At 46.7% G+C, this 19,111-nt stretch overlaps 1 protein-coding gene across 1 annotated transcript; it reads left to right on the top strand.

Moving 5' to 3' along the window:
* Positions 1-9,280: 9,280 nt before the first annotated feature.
* On the top strand, positions 9,281-18,679 carry PSMC4 (proteasome 26S subunit, ATPase 4). Its single transcript, XM_049621940.1, has 11 exons — positions 9,281-9,385; positions 10,195-10,293; positions 10,430-10,616; positions 12,500-12,646; positions 12,735-12,844; positions 12,941-13,034; positions 17,374-17,541; positions 17,625-17,701; positions 17,845-18,013; positions 18,210-18,265; positions 18,443-18,679. Exons 1-11 carry the CDS (start codon positions 9,350-9,352, stop codon positions 18,554-18,556), a joined length of 1,257 nt encoding a protein of 418 aa, XP_049477897.1. The 5' UTR covers positions 9,281-9,349; the 3' UTR covers positions 18,557-18,679.
* The last annotated feature ends 432 nt before the right edge of the window (positions 18,680-19,111 follow it).

Here is a 19,111-nt window from a genome sequence, read left to right as displayed (position 1 = left end):
CACCCAAATGGCTGAGCCACTGAGATGCCCCTAGGAAGATACTATTTTAAATAGCTTGAAAAAAATGATATAGGTAAGGGCATACCTGATTTTATTGCATCCTCTTTATTGTGCTTCACAAATATTGTGTTTTTTACAAATTGAAGGTTTTGGACAACCCTGCACTGAACAAATCCATTATTGGCACCATTTTCCCAAAGCATTTGCTCACTTTGTGTTTCTGTGTCACATTTTGGTAAAGCTTGCAATATTTAAAATGTTTTCATTATCATATCTGTTTCGGTGGTCTCGGATCAGGTCCTTTGATGTTACTATTATAATTGTTTGGGGTCACCGTGAACCCTGCCCACATAAGAAAGAGACCTTAATTGATAGATGTGTATGTTCTGACTGCTCCACTGACCAGCTGATCCCCTGTCTGTCTCCTCTCCCCAGGCCTCCCTATTCCCTGACACAATATAGAAATTAAGCCAATTAATAACCCTACAGTGGCTTCTAAGAGTTCAAGTGAAAGGGAGAATCTCATGTCTCTCCCTTTAAATCAAAAGCTAGAAATAATCAAGCTCAGTGAGGAAGGCATGTCAAAAGCCAACATAGGGAGAAAACTCAGCTTCTTGTGCCAAAGAATTAGCCACGTTGTAATTGCAGAGGAAAAAGTCCTTGAGAAAAATGAAAAGTGCTACTCCAGTGAACATACGAATGGTAAGAAAGCAAAACGGCCTTGTTGCTGATATGGAGAAAGTTTTAGTGGTCTGGAGAGAAGATCAAACCAGCTACAGAATTCCCTTAAGCCAAAGTCCAATCCAGAGCAAGGCCCTAACTCTCTTCAGTTTGATGAAGGTTGAGAGAGGGCAGGAAGCGCAGGAGAAGAGTTTGAAGCTAGCAGAGGTTGGTTCATGAGGTTTAAGGAAAGGACCCATCTCCATAGTATAAAAACGCAAGGTGAATCTGCAAGTGTAAGTTATCCAGATCTAGTTAAAATAATCACCATGAAGGTGGCCGTCAGAAACAAATTTTCAATGTCGACGAAACAGCCTTATATTGGAAGAAGATGCCATCCGAGACCTTCACGGGTAGAGAGGAAAAGTCAATGCCTGACTTCAAAGGACGGGCTGACTCTCTTGTTAGGAGTAATGCGGCTGGTGACTTTAAGTTGAAGCTAGCGCTCACTGACCATTCTGAAAATGCTTTGGCCTTTAAGAATTATGCTAAACTAGTCTGCCTGTAAAAAAGCCTGAATGACAGCACATCTGTTTACAACATGGTTTACTGAATATTATAATTTTTTAAATGTTTATTTATTTTTGAGAGAGAGAGAGAGACAGACAGACAGAGGGACACAGAGAGAGAGAGGGAGACATAGAATCTGAAACAGGCTCCAAGCTCCGAGCTGTCAGCACAGAGCCTGACGTGGGGCTCGAACTTAGGAACCGTGAGATCATGACCTGGGCTGAAGTCGGACGCTTAACCAACTGAACCACCCAGGCACCGCAGTTTACTGAATATCTTAAGCCCACTGTTGAGACCTACTGCTCAGAAAAAAAGATTCCTTTCAGAATATTACTGCTCACTGACAGTGCACCTGGTCACCCAATAGCTCTGATGGAGATGGACAAGGAGATTCATGCTGTTTTCACGCCTGCTGACACAACGTCCATTCTGCAGCCCACAGATCGAGGAGTCATTTCAACTCTCAAGTCTTAATACTTAAGAAATGCATTTCATAAGGTGACATCTGCCATCCATAATGATGCCTCTGACGGATCTGCGTAAAGCAAACTGGAAACTTTCTGGAAGGGATTCACCATGCTAGATGCCATCAACAACATTTGTGATTCCTGGGAAGAAGCCAAAATATTTAAATGAACAGGAGTTTGAAGATGCTGATTCCAACCCTCATGGATGAATTTGAGAGATCCAAGACTTCGGTGGAGGAAGTCACTGCGGATGTGGTGGAAACAGCAAGAGAACTCGGATTAGAAAGGGAGTCTGGCGATGGGACTGAATTGCTGCAATCTCATGATGAAACTTTAATGGATGAGCAGCGACTTCTTATGATGGAGACAGGAAGAGGTTTCTCGGGATGGAGTCTACTCCAGGTGAAGATGCTGTGAAGATTGTTGAAATGAAAACAAAGGATTTAGAATGTTACATAGACTTGGTTGATAAAGCAGTAACAGGCTTTGAGAAGATTCTTTTTTATTTATTTATTTATTTATTTATTTATTTATTTATTTATTTATATTTTTAAAATTTACATCCAAGTTAGTTAGCATATAGTGCAACAACGATTTCAGGAGTAGATTCTTTAGTGCCCCTTACCCATTTAGCCCATCCCCCCTCCCACAACCCCTCCAGGAACCCTCTGTTTGTTCTCCATATTTAAGAGTCTCTTATGTTTTGTTCCCCTCCCTGTTTTTGTATTATTTTTGCTTGCCTTCCCTTGTGTTCATCTGTTCTGTGTCTTAAAGTCCTCATATGAGTGACATCATATGATATTTGTCTTTCTCTGACTAATTTCACTTAGCATAATACCCTCCAGTTCCATCCACGTAGCTACAAATGGCAAGATTTCATTCTTTTTTATTGCCATGTAATACTCCATTGTATATATATACCACATCTTTTTTTTAATTTAATTTTTTTTAGTGTTTATTTTTGAGACAGAGAGAGACAGAGCATGAGTGGGGAAGGGGCAGAGACAGAGACACACACAGAATCCGAAGCAGGCTCCAGGCTCTGAGCTGTCAGCACAGAGCCTGATGCGGGGCTTGAACTCATGAACCTGTGAGATCAAGACCTGAGCTGAAGTCGGACACTTAACCGACTGAGCCACTCAGATACCCCTACCACATCTTTATCCATTCATCCATCAATGGACATTTGGGCTCTTTCCATACTTTGGCTATTGTCGATAGTGCTGCTATAAACATTGGGGTGCATGTGCCCCTTCGAAACAGCATACCTGTATCCCTTGGATAAATACCTAGTCATGCAATTTCTGGGTCATAGGGTAGTTCTATTTTTAATTTTTTGAGGAACCTCCATACTGTTTTCCGGAGTGGCTGCACCAGCTTCATTCCCACTAACAATGCAAAATAGATCCTCTTTCTCTGCATCCTCGCCAACATCTGTTGTTTCCTGAGTTGTTAATTTGAGTCATTCTGACAGGTGTAGGGTGGTATCTCATTGTGGTTTTGATCTGTATTTCTCTGATGATGAGTGATGTGGAGCATTTTTTCATGTGTCGGTTGGCCATCTGGATGTCTTCTTTGGAGAAGTGTCTATTCATATCTTTTGCCCATTTCTTCACTGGATTATTTGCTTTTTGGGTGTTGAGTTTGATAAGTTCTTTATAGATTTTGTATAGTAACCTTGTATCTGATACGTCCTTTGCAAATATCTTCTCCCATTCTGTCGGTTGCCTTTTAGTTTTGCTGACTGTTTCCTTCACTTTGCAGAAACTTTTTATTTTGATGAGGTCCCAATAGTTCATTTTTGCTTTTGTTTCCCTTATCTCTGGAGACATGTTGAGCAACAAGTTGCTGCAGCCAAGATCAAAGAGGTTTTTGCCTGCTTTCTCCTCAAGGGTTTTGATGGCTTCCTGTCTTACATTTAGGTCTTTCATCCATTTTGAGTTTATTTTTGTGTCTGGTGTAAGAAAGTGGTCCAGGTTCATTCTTCTGCATGTCGCTGTCCAGTTTTCCCAGCACCATTTGCTGAAGAGACTGTGTTTTTTCCATTGGATATTCTTTCCTGCTTTGTCAAAGAAGTTTGTGGGTCCATTTCTGGGTTCTCTATTCTGTCCTATTGATCTGAGTGTCTGTTTTTGTGCCACTACCACACTGTCTTGGTGATTACAAGAAGCCTGTCTTTTCTAAAAAGCAGTTCTCCTGTGGGTAAAATGCTATGAAACATCATTGCATGCTACACAGTAATCATTCACGAAAGGAAGACTCAATCAATGTAGCTAACTTCACTGTTGTCTTAGTTTTCAAAATTGCCACAGCCACACCAGCCTTCAGCAACAGCCACCCTGCTGAGTCAGCAGCCCTCGACATTGAGACGAGACGCTCCACCAGCAAAAAGATTGTGATCCACTGAAAGCTCAGTTAACGTTTTTCATCAAGAAAGTATTTTTGAATTATGGTATGCACATTTTTAAGACATACTACTATTGCACACGCAATGAACTACAGTATAGTCTACACATAATTTTTTTAAGCCTGGACATTTTAAAGTTTATTTATTTATTTATTTTGAGAGAGAGAGAGAGAGAGAGAGAGAGAGAGAGAGAGAGAATATCCCAAGCAGGCTCCACACCATCGGTGCAGAGCCCAATGCAGGGATTGAACTCATGAACCATGAGATCACGACCTGAGCCAAAGTTGGATACTTAACCAACTGAGCCACACAGGTACCCCTGTAAACATAACTTTTATATGCACTGGGAAACCAAAAATTTAATTTGATTCACATTATTGCAATATTTGCTTTATTGCAATGGTCTGGAACCAAACTTGCAATATCTCCAAAGTATACCTGTATAAATCTACCATAGCAGAATCTGTATGCTATGTGGAGACATACTATATTCATGGATGGGAAGCCTTGGTGTGGTTAACATGCCAGTTCTTACCAAATCAGTCTATAAATTTAATGCAATCCAAATAAAAATCCCAGTAGTAGTTTTAGAAAAATACATACATATGGCAAGATATATGTGTAATATGTATCTGTATACAGACACACAAATAAGAATGCATATATAGAGAAAAAGACAATGATAAGGCATATGTGTTAAATGGTAACATTTGGGGAATCTGGGCAAACACTATGCACCATTCTTATAAATCTTCTGGAACTGAAATTTCACAATAAAAAGATTTTTTAAAAGGGTTTATATTTTATCACTTTGTCATCTATATTTTTCTTTTAGGTATTATATATTCTGTGAACATATGGTGTATTAAATATTCTATACCACCTTTTTAAAGTTTATTTATTTTGAGAGAGAGAGAGAGAGAGAGAGCGAGCAGGGGAGGGGCAGAGAGAGGGAGAGACAGAATCCCAAGCAGGCTCCATACCATCAACAAGGAACCTGACACAGGCTCAAACTCACAAACCCTGAGATAGTGACCTAAGCTGAGATCAAGAGTCAGATGCTTAACCAACTGAGCCACCCAGGGCCCCCTCTATACCACTTTTAAAAACTGTGTCATAGTCCATAATAGATAGATGTTAAATTTTTTTTAACATTTATTCATTTTTGAGACACAGAGAGAGACAGAGTGTGAGTGGGGAGGGGCAGAGAGAGAGAGGGAGACACAGAATCTGAAGCTGACAGCACAGAGCCCAGTGTGGGGCTCAAACTCACGAACTGAGAGATCATGATCTGAGCCAAAGTCGGATGTTCAACTGACTGAGCCACCCAGATGCTCCAAAATTTAAAAAGATCATTCAGTTTATTTAACAAATCAGCTATTGTTAGATATCTACTTTTGCTTTTCCCTGAAAATTGTTTTTAATTTTTAATGTTTACTCATTTTTGAGAGAGACAGGGTGCAAGCTGGGGAGGGGCAGAGAGAGAGGCAGACACAGAATCTGAAGCAGGCTCCAGGCTCCGAGCTGTCAGCACAGACCCTGATGCAGGGCTCAAGCTCACAAACTGTGAGACCATAACCTGAGCAGAAGTCAGATGCTTAACTGACTGAACCACCTAGGCGCCCCTGCTTTTCCCTGAATATAATCCTTATTTATCCTTGACCTTGTATTTTTGCTGCCTTCTGAATGTTTCAGACCCCTCCCTCCACTTCCACCCTGGGACTGAGTAAAGCCCTTGATTCCTGGGCCTTTGATGGCCATACTGGGGACAAGATGAGCCTAGACCAGGGGTCATCTATCCATTGTATGAAGCCCACAGATGGTTTTGTTTGGCCTGTATGGTGTTGTTGTTTTTTTTAAGATTTAAAAAATGTTTATTTATTTATTCTGAGAGAGAGAGAGAGAACACAAGCAGGGGAGGAGCAGAGAGAAAGGGAGAGAGAGAAGCTTGATGCAGGGCTCAATCTTATGAATCATGAGACATGACCTGAACCGAAATCAGGAGTCCATCGCTCAGCCGACTGAACACCCAGGCACCCCTGCATGGTGTTTCTAAGTGTTTGAATTTATCATCAACATTTAAAAATTAGAAGATTTCACTTGAAAATCTGGATTCTTGGGGCACCTGAGTGACTCAGGAGCATCTGAGTTTGGCTCAGGTCATGATCTCACAGTTCGTGGGTTCAAGCCCTGCATCCGGCTCTGTGCTGACAGTTCAGAGCCTGGAGCCTGCTTTGGATTCTGCGTCTCCCTCTCTCTCTGTCCCTCCCCTGCTCACACCCTGTGTCTCTCGCACGCACTCAAAAATAAATAAACGTTAAAAATTTTTTTTTAATTAAAAAAAGAAAAGAAAATCTGGATTCTTGACTTCTCTCAAAACATCAGATCTGGTAACAATGGGCCCACATTTTGGCATGGCTATCATGGCTGGAGTTCGGCCACTCTCTGTCGATGAGGAATAGGTTCTCTGCCAGTCCAGCTGTCTTTACCTTCTGGTCTGCTGGCTCCTGTATGCACCCAGCCACATGCAGAGCTCTAAAACCCAGATCTGGAAACACCCTCACAGAACACAAGAGCTGCTCAGGACCTCTGTTAGAAGGCAGTGTAGTCTAGAGGAAGAAAGCCCTCAGCTTCAACCAGGAGGGAGAAATTTTAGTCAGCTGGGCTGATCCTGGCTCCAGTTTGCCCATTGTTAAACGATCTAGATACGTGGTTCTTAACTAGAAGATAGGAGGAAGGATCTTAACATTAAAATAAGGTAAAGGTGCATCTAGCTTGAAAAAAATTCCCTAAATGATTCAGTGTCCTCCTCCTTGAGAATGACTAGCTCACTTTTTGAAGGTCATCTGCAAATCCAAATGATAACTATCATGGGAGGGTAAAAGCCCAGGTCCTGGATTTGAATAGCATCTCTACCATTTACTTCCTGCATGATCTTGGCCAACAAGTGACTTCACCTCTCTGAGCCTGGTGACTTATGTTGGACCTGAGAGAGTAGGAAGTAAGACAACTGTTCCCATTTCAAATCCCACATAAATATGAGATTTAAATCAGATCACGTGTATAAAACACTTGAACTTCCCTGGCAGAAGGCAAAATGTTGGTTACTTCTACTACCTGCTTTGGAAGGCTGTTGTGAGGGTTGCATGAGATAATACGGTAAAGTGCTTAGCAAAGAGCCAGGCACACAGCCAGCGTTTAGGAAATGGTTACAATTATTATCCATAACTATTACAATTATTATCCATAAAATTATTATCCATAAAAATGCCAAAGGGATTCATTGATTTATCATTGCCAAAGACAGCAGAGAGATTTCAGAGATGGGTTGACAGGATTTGGGGAATAAAAGCAAGGCTCTCACATAGTTTGAGTCTGAAATCTGGAAACTAGGAGATAGGGAACAGGAGGCAAGGAAGGAGATGATGAATCCTGTTTTAGGTGATGGATTCCAAGACTCAAGTAGAAATTGGGATGCCTTTTGGGGGAGGCAGAGGTAAGGAAGACAGAACTATGAACTGTCAATGCAGAGAAAAAAAAGGAGGATTTGTTGTCCTCATTGTTTTCCTTTTTTGTGTGGAAATAAAAGTGCTGGGGGGGGCATCTGGGTGGCTCAACCATTTTGTGGTAGGGTCCCCTCCCTAAAAGAGAAAAACAAAACAAAACAAAACTCAAGGCAACTTGGCTATGCCACATGACAACATTCCTCATGACCTTGTAACATGAGACCACTTAATCAGACTGCATGCTTGTGTGTTACCATAAATGGGAAACAGAAAACGTATAAAAAAACTATGCCACGTGGCGTTCGGGGCTGAGTTCTTTGGGTACAAACCCAACTGAATAGTGCCAACAGTTGCCTCCTGGAAAGAAAAGCCTCAGTGTCACAACTTTGTGCGAGAATCCTGCTACTAGTTGAGCATCTGACTCTTGGTTTTGGCTCAGGTCATGATCTTATGGTTTGTACCATTGAGCTCCACATAGGGCTCTGCACTGACAGTGTGGAGCCTGCTTGGGATTCCCCCTCCCCCTCTGCCCCTCCCCATATGCCCAGATGTGCTCGCGCTCTCTCTCTCTCTCTCTCTCTCTCAAAACAAATAAGAAAAAAAAAAGTACTGGGGCCTTAAACAAGGAAGGCAGGGACCAGATCTGATTGATTTCTAATTCCCCTAGCATAGGGCTGGCATTGATCAGGAGCCACTAATTCTCTTTGTGACTTAGCGGGCGTGACTTTCCCTTGTCTGAGCCTCAGTTTCCTCACCCGTAAAATGAGGAAGAGCAAACCTACCTCTGAGGGTATTGTAAGGATTCAGAGTTTGGAACTCGCCCAGTTAAAAGGAAATGCACAAATGGTGCCTGGTGTGACAACCCACAATATACCGACCAGAATGGAAAAAAAATTCAGAGAGACAATATCAAGTGTGTGCACAAGGGATGTGAGTGTAAGTTATTGTAGCTTGACAGTGTTGACTAAAGCCAACCTCACACTTGCCCTTTGACCAGTGATTCCACTCCTTAGCATATTCCCATAAGTTTATCGAGGAAATGTATGAGAATAGTGGTAGCACCAGGATAACCCCAGGCTGGAAAATATCCAGTGTTAGGCATATCCACAGGGACCGAAAGCATACAGAAGTGAAAATGAAAGAACTATTCCTATGTGCAATATGAATGTCACAAACATGATGTTAAGTAAAAAGCCAAATACACAGTACACACTGTGGGGGTTGAGACGGCCCACGTCACATCAACTCCCAGGGTGGATCCCAGTGAGGAGTCGCTCTGGGGGTCGGGAGGGGGGGTGGTGGAATCCTCTGGCGCAGCTCACGTTGAGACACCTAAAGGAACCCCTCTGGGGAACGCCGCCCAAAACATCTCCAGCCCTTTCACTAAATGAGATCGAGGAGACAGATTTGCGAGTTCCTTGATTGATAAAGCAATGAAGCAGCGCCGCCTACTGCCGAGAAAACCCCAGCGCAGATGCCGCCCGAAATGGTGCCACCACGCGCTACTGCGCACGCGCACCGCCCTAAACCCCTGTCCCGAGAGCTCGCGGTGCAAGCCTTGGGGGCGGAGCTCAGGACGAAATCTTCCCTTCCCTCCATCCTTTGCGGCCTATCCAGCCCGCTCTAGCGAAGTCTTAAACTACGTTTCCCAGAATCCACTGAGGTCCTAGTCTTCCGGTAGCGTCAGCGGAAGCGGTGACTAGATCTGGCTGGGCCGCACAGAGGCCGGCTTGGTCACTATGGAGGAGATAGGCATCTTGGTAGAGAAAGCTCAGGTCTGGTGGGGCCTGGCTCGCGGGGAGAGGGTGAGGCCGACCTGAGTGGGGTGCTGAGTGACTTCGGGAATTCCGGCCCGGGTCAGGGTGATTTGGGATCCTTCGGTGGAGAGCTCTGTGCTGCCCCGAGGCCTGGCTCGGTGAATGAATGATGTTAGGGGGGCAGTAAGGCGCAGAAAGCGCGGCTACAGGAATGAGTGACGTTAGAGGTTCCTTGGCACGGAATGATTTCGAGGACTAGCTAGGAGTGCTTAGTGACCAATGGCCTAGCGAAGCTGGGGCTGTGTCTGAGTGTGAGTGATAGATGGGACGCGGCCGTGGGCCGAATGATGTCTGAAGTTGGGCTGGGAGCTAACCGATGTTCGGAGGCTAAGTAAAATCTGTGGTTTGGGGCCTTCCTAGGGAACTGGATGATAAAAGAATGTTTGAAAGCATGGTGACATTAACAACCTATATTGAGCTAGCCATGTGACACTAGGAACCTGTTGAGGGGGGTTGAAGAGCATTGGGAGCTGGTAAGGAGTGGTTGTGACATTTAGGCTCTAGTTGGGAGTCTGGCGACATTGGGGGTATGTTACAAGTGGCACGTGTTAATAAAATATGTTTTCGGAGGGCTAGTTGACATAAGAGCCCTGTTAGGAGCTAGGTGACATTAGGAGCCTTTTTAGGGGGCTGAGAGGTTTGCAGGGTCTGTTTAGAGGGGCTGAATGATGTCAGGAGCCGGTTAGGGGCTGAGTGGTTCATGGTGAAGTGGGGAGGATGCTCTGTATTCTTTCTTCCTCCAACTTGAGTTTTCTCCTTTGTTCTAGGATGAGATCCCAGCACTGTCTGTGTCTCGGCCCCAGACTGGCCTTTCCTTCCTGGGGCCGGAGCCTGAGGACCTGGAGGACCTGTACAGCCGCTACAAGGTACATTCAATCCCAAGCCGGACCCTGCACAGGGTCCCAGCATCCCATACTCTTCCTCCACCCCACAACCTTCCACTGCCGCCTCACTTAGCAGGGCATGGAGCCAACCCTCCACCTTTCCCCTCTCCACTCACAGAAGCTGCAGCAAGAGCTGGAGTTCCTGGAGGTGCAGGAGGAATACATCAAGGATGAGCAGAAGAACCTGAAGAAGGAATTCCTCCATGCCCAGGAGGAGGTGAAGCGAATCCAAAGCATCCCACTGGTCATTGGGCAGTTTCTGGAGGCTGTGGATCAGAATACAGCCATTGTGGGCTCCACCACAGGTGCGTGGGTGGGTGGGCAGGGGGCCTCTCATTCACTCATCTGTTCATTCAGCGTCTGTCAACTGTTTCCTGCCACGGACCGGGAATTGTGCTAGGATCTTAGAAGAGCAAACAAGGCAAGAGAGGGTAATGGTGTTTTTCAAACTCTGATATGAAGGTAGACATATATCTTACATTCTTTCTCTACACGTACGTATGCATGTATTTTGTGTGTGTGTGTATGTGTGTGTACATACGTGTACAGTTGACTTTTGAACAACACAGGTTTGAACTGGATGGGTCTCCTAATACGTGGAGTTTTTGGGTAAATACAGTGTAGTACTATAAATGTATTTTCTTTTCCTAATGATTTGCTTAATATTTTTTTTTGCTAGTTTACTTTATTGTGAGAATACAGTATATAATATGTAAAACATACCAAACACGTGTTAATTGACTGCTTATGGTATTGGTAAGGCTTCTGGTCAACAGTGGGCTATTAGTAGTTAGCTTTGTGGGGAGTCAAAAGTTACACATGGATTTTTCAGATGCACGGGGAGTCAGTGCCCTTAACCCCTGCATGGTTCAAGAGTCAACTGTTATACATATATACACTACATATATATACTACATATACACTGAATATGCATATGTATATATACTATATATATATATTATCTATGTGTATGTAATACATATATTACAGATATACTGGAAATTTCATCAAATGCTGTTTACCCTTACTATGTGCAATATACTCTGATGTTTTCCATTCTGTTCTAGCCTGCTTTTGTTTCAAACTATGTTCTGGATATGACCGTCTCAGTTGATTTCATGACCGTTACTGGGTTGGGACCTGCCATTTGAAACCATGGGTGAAGTGGGAAGAGATTGGGCTCTGGTAGGACTCGGTATACTGTAGCTGCTGTTATTAACATGGGCTTAGGTCCTGCCCTCATGATGGTTGTTGTCTCTGTGTGTTACCCATCTCTTTCTGTTTCTGGCCTCTGCTCCTTTGGACTGAGCCATGTTCTCGTAACGGTGGGGAGAGGTGGCTGACTGGGCCTGGAATTGAACTGATGGGCTGGAGGTGAGGTGGTGAAGGGAGGGAGTCGCCCAGGATGAGGCTTGTGTGTTTGACCTGTAGGACTTGGGGGACTGTAGGGCTATTCCTGAGATGTCAACATGGGCAGAGGAGTAGGTTTGGAGGGAGACCGTGCAGGCAGTCTAGGATGTTGCAGGGAGGGGTCCAGGAGGCTGCTAGACAGCCAGGTCTGAAGGTCAGGAGAGAGACTGACACTGGACAGGGGTGTGCATCAGCACCATAGAAGGAGAATGTGGATGGGAGAGAGGAACCCGAGGCTGGGCGAGCAGGGAGGTCTGGTGCAGAGACCTAGAAGGGTGAATCAGGCAGGGTCCAAGGGGAGGAGAGGAGATGGTTGGAGACGTTCTGGAGGCTGAATGGAAGATCATAGTGACTGATGGACAATGGAGAGAAGGGGAGAAAGATCTAGGATGAGGTTTGGGACTCTGGCCGGGGACCAAGGACTGTGGGCCTCCCTGAGACAGAGACCCAGGAAGAGCAGCACAATTTGGGAGAAGATCCTGAGAACACATTGGGACACAGTGAGTGACAGACACCCTAGGGTCATGCAGGGGGAGGCATTCCAGGAGGCCGCTGGTCACCTCGGGCTGAAGCTTGAGAGGGAGTCAGGGCTATAGAACGACAGGGAAGTTGTCATTGTGAACGTGGGGATGGACCGGAGGAGGCCAGTGGCCAGGAGGCCCAGGCAGGGTCTGAGTGAGAGATACCGGTGGCCTGGAATGTACGACCGTGAGGGGTGGGAGACGGTTTTAAGGTTCTGGCACTTCTCATTTTCCTCTCTTCTTCCTGTCTCCCAAAGGCTCCAACTACTACGTGCGCATCCTGAGCACCATTGATCGGGAGCTGCTCAAGCCTAACGCCTCGGTGGCCCTGCACAAGCACAGCAATGCCCTGGTGGACGTGCTGCCTCCTGAGGCTGACAGCAGCATCATGATGCTCACCTCAGGTGTGGGGGAGGGGAGCCCAGGGCTGGGGGCGGGTCCTAAGGGACGCTGGGAGCCAGGCTGAGAGCCCCAGCTCTGCTCTCCCACCAGACCAGAAGCCAGATGTGATGTATGCAGACATCGGGGGCATGGACATCCAGAAGCAGGAGGTGCGGGAGGCTGTGGAGCTCCCGCTTACACACTTCGAGCTGTATAAGCAGGTGCGGAGCTGGGAGGGGCAGGGAAGGGAGAGGCCCCACTGTATTGAGCTGGTGGTGGGACTCCCTGGCTCGTCCTTCTTCGCCTCTGTGTTTCAGATCGGCATCGACCCTCCCCGAGGCGTCCTCATGTATGGCCCACCTGGCTGCGGGAAGACCATGCTGGCGAAGGCTGTGGCTCATCACACGACAGGTGAGCCTCTCAGCACTTCTCCAGAGCCTTGACCTTCTGGGCTCTTCTGACCTTGCTCCCTGCTTTCTCATCTTCCCCAGGAAGTGGCATGGTGATTAAGAACAGGGGCTGTGGTGGGGCGCCTGGGTGGCGCAGTCGGTTGGGCGTCCGACTTCAGCCAGGTCACGATCTCGCGGTCTGTGAGTTCGAGCCCCGCGTCAGGCTCTGGGCTGATGGCTCGGAGCCTGGAGCCTGTTTCCGATTCTGTGTCTCCCTCTCTCTCTGCCCCTCCCCCCGTTCATGTTCTGTCTCTCTCTGTCCCAAAAATAAATAAAAAACGTTGAAAAAAAAAAAATTTTTAAGAACAGGGGCTGTGGGGTCAAAGCCCCCGTGTGCCTCTTACTGGCTGTGCCGTCCTGGGAGGTGACTTTATATCCTCATACCTCAGTTTCCTTATCTGTAGAAGACTCTTCACAGTGTTACTGTGAGAAATGAATGAAATAATGCAGTGTTTTTCCTACAGTGGGTTGTGACCCATGAGTAATCGTGACTTCAGATTCATGGGTGTAACCAGCATTTCTTTTTTTATTTCTTTTTTTTTTTTTTTTTCAACATTTTTTTTTTTTTTTTTGGGACAGAGAGAGACAGAGCATGAACGGGGGAGGGGCAGAGAGAGAGGGAGACACAGAATCGGAAACAGGCTCCAGGCTCCGAGCCATCAGCCCAGAGCCTGACGCGGGGCTCGAACTCACGGACCGCGAGATCGTGACCTGGCTGAAGTCGGACGCTTAACCGACTGCGCCACCCAGGCGCCCCTTTTTTTAATTTTTTTTTTTTTTTTTTTTGTAACCAGCATTTCAAAAAATGAAACAAAACATCAGAGTCCATCCCACATAGTAAGAGCTCAGATTTGTGAAACTTGTAGTACACACACACACACACACACACACACACACACACACACGCTTGTGGTTGTTTATATACGTATTTCTTTTTTTTTTTTTTTCAATGTTTATTATTAAGAGAGAGCATGTGAGCAAGCAGGGGAGGAGCAGAGAGAGGAAGACAGGGGATCTGAAGCAGGCTCTGTGCTGATAGCATGGAGTCCGATGCGGGGCTTGAACTCAAACTGAGATCATGGTCTGAGCCGAACTTGGATGCTTAACGTACTGAGCCACCCAGGCGCCCCCCACCCCCCATGTATTTTTTATTGTAGGTTCCAGACAAAAACGTCCTAAAGTCACTATATTACTGTTTGTAAAGCCTAAAGATAGGGCTCGGCACATCTTAAAATCTTACCATGTGTGAACCAGAGGCTGGTAGAAGGCCGTAGTTAAGCAGTGTTTTCTGGGCCAGGCTGACTGGGTTTGCAATCTGGCTCCCCTACAACTGCTTATGTAAGGTAGTTTATGTAACTGCTCAATAAGTTAGCCTCTCTGTGACTCCCATTTCGTATTTGTCTGGGTTATTCAGAAGATTGAATCAATATAAAGCTTCTAGAACCATACCTGGCATGTAGAGAGTGGACAGTAAATGATAGCCATTGTCACGATCGCTCCTTTGCTCAGCAGTTCATTGGACCTCTGCTCTCCCGGGCCCGGAGCATGGATACAGTGATGAATCAGACATGTCCCGTGTGTTGGAGAATCTCCCACTATGGCTGAGGAAAAAGAAAAAGAAACACTTAGAACTCGGTCATTCAGTTAACGTTTATTGAGCGCCTGGTGCGTGCCACGCTGTGTTCTAGGTGCAGGAGATGTGGCAGCGAACGGAACAAAGCCTCCTTTCTTCATGGAGGTGATGCCTTAGTTGAGGGAAGTACTTAAACAGATACACAAGTGAATAGATTATATATCCCATGGTGCTGAATGCGTGCTGAGATTAAGCAGGACAAGGGGAGAGAGAGTAACAGGGGCTGCAGCCTTTTATGCCAGAGCTGGGGCTTGGTCAGGGAAGACTTTCTACAAGGTGACCTTTACACAAAGACCCGGAAGACCTGAGGGAGCGAATCACAGGAAGGTCCAGGGGAGGAACTGTATCAGGCTGAGGGACTATCTGTGAGGCAGGAATAACAGGGAGGCCCCTGCAGCTGAAGCGAGTGAGGGAGGGGGCTCACAGTCGGAGGTGAGGTAGAATGGGAACAGTCTGCGGAGTAGCAAATACCCCGGAGAAGCGGGGAAGGTAGTGGGATTGCCCTAACGGGAGGGCGCGCCGGCCCACGCTGCCCAGGCCTCTTAGGTAAGGGTTCCCAGAGGAAGCGAGGGGTAAGTGATTTGGCAGGCACACCGTTGGGAGAGGGCATCCAGGCACAGGGAATGGTATGTGCAAAGGCCTGGGACAGGAAAGCACTTTTAATTTAGCGTCATGAGTGGACCATGACCAAACTCCAGGAGGGCACGGGCCTTATATATTTGTGTGTTTCTGCATTTCCAGTGCCTGCCCAGTAAACTGAACTGTGGTAGTTGCTCAGCGAATGTTTGTAGGAGGGCTGTGCTTGGCAGGTCTAGGAGGTGAGGCTGAGGAGATCAGAAAGGGTGTGAATATAGTCTTAGCACTACTCTCAGAGAGTTTACATGTTGTACTGAGAGCGGGGTGGTTTTAGACAGGCAGGGTTTGATAGAAATATATGCACGCTACATCTATACTTTAAAAAAAAATTTTTGGGGGGGCACCTGGGTGGCTCAGTTGGTTGAGCAACCGACTTCGGCTCAGGTCATGATCTCACGGTTTGTGAGTTTGAGCCCCGCGTCAGGCTCTGTGCTGACAGCTCAGAGCCTGGAGCCTGCTTCGAATTCTGTGTCTCCCTCTCCCCCACTCATGCTGTCTCTCTCTGTCTCAGAAATAAATAAACATTAAAAATAATTAAAAAAAATTTTTTTTAATGTTTATTTCTGAGAGAGAGGAGATACAGAACATGAGCAGGGGAGGGGCAGAGAGGGAGACACAGAATCCAAAGCAGCCTCCAGGCTCTGAGCTGTCAGCACAGAACCTGATACAGGCTCGAACTCACAAACCGTGAGATCATGATCTGAGCCAAAGTCAGAAGCTTAACCAGCTGAGCCACTCAGGTGCCCCTAGCCAATTTTTAAGTGTATAATTCAGTGGAATTGAGAGCATTCACTGTTGTGCAGCCTCCACCAGTATCCATTTCCAGAACTTGTTCATCATCCTGAATGGAAACTCTATACCCCTGTTTCTCCACACCCCCTTGCCCCTCGAGCCCCTGGTAACTTTGTTCTTAGTGACTATGAATTTGGCTCTCGTAGGTTATCTCATGTAAGTAGATGAATCCTACATTTGTCTTCTTAAGACTTGCTTTTTCACTTAGCCTGTTGTCTTCAGGGCTCATCATGTTGGAGCAGGTATCAAAATATCATTCATTTTTAAGGCTAAATAGTATTCCATTGTATGTATATAGTGTGTTTTATTTATCTGGCCATTTATTGAGGGACATTTCTTGAGATGTTTTACATTTTGTTGTACAAAGTCTTTTGAAACCTAAGACTTTTGAGTATGTCACGGTTACAGTGTGTCTCATTTTGGACCAGGCACATTTCAGTTCCCCAACAGCCGTGCATGGCCAGCATTAGAGAAGTGGTGTGATCAGGACCGCCACTTGCACGACTCCTGGTTTATGACGTAAAACACCAGGCCTGCGTCACAGACTGCGGGTCTCCCTCCCGTGTGGTGGGCGGAAGGAGGGTTCTGAGGGTTGCTCCAGGCAACACAAAGCCACGTGCATTTATTAACAAATAAGTTAAACTCTAAGAAGTCAAAAAAGGAGAGGCCCAGAACAAACCTGTCTTTAGCCACGTTGCCGCTTGATTATACCAGAATACGTGCCCAAGGTCCCTGGTTCTTTCATGATATTCAAAAGTGGGTCTTTTCCCATTCCATACGGAACTCCAAATGGAACTCTGAGCTCTTGGGGAGGCAGTGCGATGCCTTAGTGTACGGACAACCTGTCTTTATTCTCTGATTTTTCCAACACTCTGGAAATCCAGATTTTTTTCTATCTTGGATTCTGTGAGTGTCTCTTGCTCTCCCCTATATGGCATATTGAAGCACAGATGCATTATTATTATTTAGAATGTCCTGGTTTTTAAATGTTGGGCCAGAAAATGACACATCTGTGGTAGGATTCATGATATGGGCTGCTAGGTTGCTATGGGGTGCAAGCAGGTGGCTGGTCCTCCCAGCGGGATCTGAGACCCAGTCCCTGGGGCACGAGAGAGTAACCTGGCCACTTGGAGTGAATGTTCACAGGAACGGCTGTCTGCAGGGAATTCTCGGTTTCAGTAAGCGGCATGGGCCCTGTGGGAGGCCCTTCCTCATCTAACCCTCATCTTCCTGCCATCAGCTGCGTTTATCCGGGTCGTGGGCTCCGAGTTTGTACAGAAATACCTGGGCGAGGGCCCCCGCATGGTCCGGGACGTGTTCCGCCTGGCCAAGGAGAACGCACCTGCCATCATCTTCATAGATGAGATTGACGCCATTGCCACCAAGAGATTTGATGCCCAGACGGGGGGTGAGTGATGCCTAATCAGGGCCTGGGATCTTGGGCAGCCTTTTACGGGGTGCCCTGGACTGACCAAGTGGCACACTCTCCAGCTGACAGGGAGGTTCAGAGAATCCTGCTGGAGCTGCTGAATCAAATGGACGGATTTGACCAGAACGTTAACGTCAAGGTTCGGGGTTCAGGATGGGCAAGGGGAGGTGTGGTGTGGGAATCCGGGAAGAGTGGTGGCTGGCATGTAAGGGGGCAGGTATCATGACAGGAAAGAGGGTGTAGTGGGGACAGAGGTCTCAGCTGGCCTGTCCCCAATGCCAGGTGATCATGGCCACGAACAGAGCAGACACTCTGGATCCTGCCCTGCTGCGGCCAGGACGCCTTGATCGTAAAATTGAATTTCCACTCCCTGACCGCCGCCAGAAGAGATTGATTTTCTCCACTATCACCAGCAAGATGAATCTCTCTGAGGAGGTTGACTTGGAAGACTGTATCCTGCTCTAGAAGTGAGGGGATGGTCCCAGCTGGGTTGGGGACCGGATCTTCATCTCCACCTCTGCCTTCTTGTACAGGTTGGGAGACCAGGGTCCAGGGAAGGGGGTGGTGACAAAGCTCAAGGGTGACTTCTGGCTCCAGGCATTCACCCCCTCGTTCAGGGAATGGTTGCCTTAACTCACCTGTTGCAGATGTGGCCCGACCAGATAAGATTTCAGGAGCCGATATCAACTCCATCTGTCAGGAGGTGGGTGAGAGTTTCTCCCTGGATCCGGGCAGGGGGTATGTGGGGACCCTTCCTCTTGGAGAGTATTCTGCTGCAGTCCTCATGTACCTCAGTGCCTCCCCGGGGCTTGGGGCCCTGCCTCTTCTTCCACCATCACTAGGGTTGGGGAGTAGATTTCTAACTCTCATTCCTCAACAGAGTGGAATGTTGGCTGTCCGTGAGAACCGCTACATTGTTCTGGCTAAGGACTTCGAGAAAGCATACAAGACAGTCATCAAGAAGGATGAACAGGAGCATGAGTTTTATAAGTGACCCCTCCCCCGCCCCACCACAGGGGCCGGAGACTTCTCTCACCTCCCCAGCCTCTGTCCTAAAACCTAGTGTTCTTTTTTCTTTACCTGGGATTGGTTTACTCAGTAAATATACAAGATTGAATCTGTTTAATTTCTTCCTAAAAGTTTAACTCTTTCGGAGAAAACTGGGCCTGGAATAGGATGTTCTGTCCCCTCCTGCTCTCCTGACAGATGAGTGGGTGAGGTACATGTCCTGGGTTACAGTTTGGGAGAGAAGCAACGAATTCAAACCAAATGACTATAGAAATTTGGGGAAAGGGGAGGGGCACCTGGGTGGCTCAGTCAGTTAAGCGTCCAACTTCAGCTCAGGTCATGATCTCACAATTCATAGGTTCGAGCCCCACATCTAGCTCTGTGCTGACAGTTGGAGCCTGCTTCAGATTCTGCATTTCCCTCTCTCTCTCGCTCCCCCTCCCCCACTCACACTGGGTCTCTCTCAAAAATAAACAAACATTGAGGCGCCTGGGTGGCTCAGTTGGTTGAGCATCCGACTTCACCTCAGGTCATGATCTCA

This window comes from Panthera uncia (assembly GCF_023721935.1).
Source record: "Panthera uncia isolate 11264 chromosome E2 unlocalized genomic scaffold, Puncia_PCG_1.0 HiC_scaffold_19, whole genome shotgun sequence".
NCBI lineage: Eukaryota > Metazoa > Chordata > Mammalia > Carnivora > Felidae > Panthera > Panthera uncia.
The sequence above is the reverse complement of the archived record's forward strand: the minus strand, read 5'-3'. Positions and strand labels throughout refer to the sequence as shown.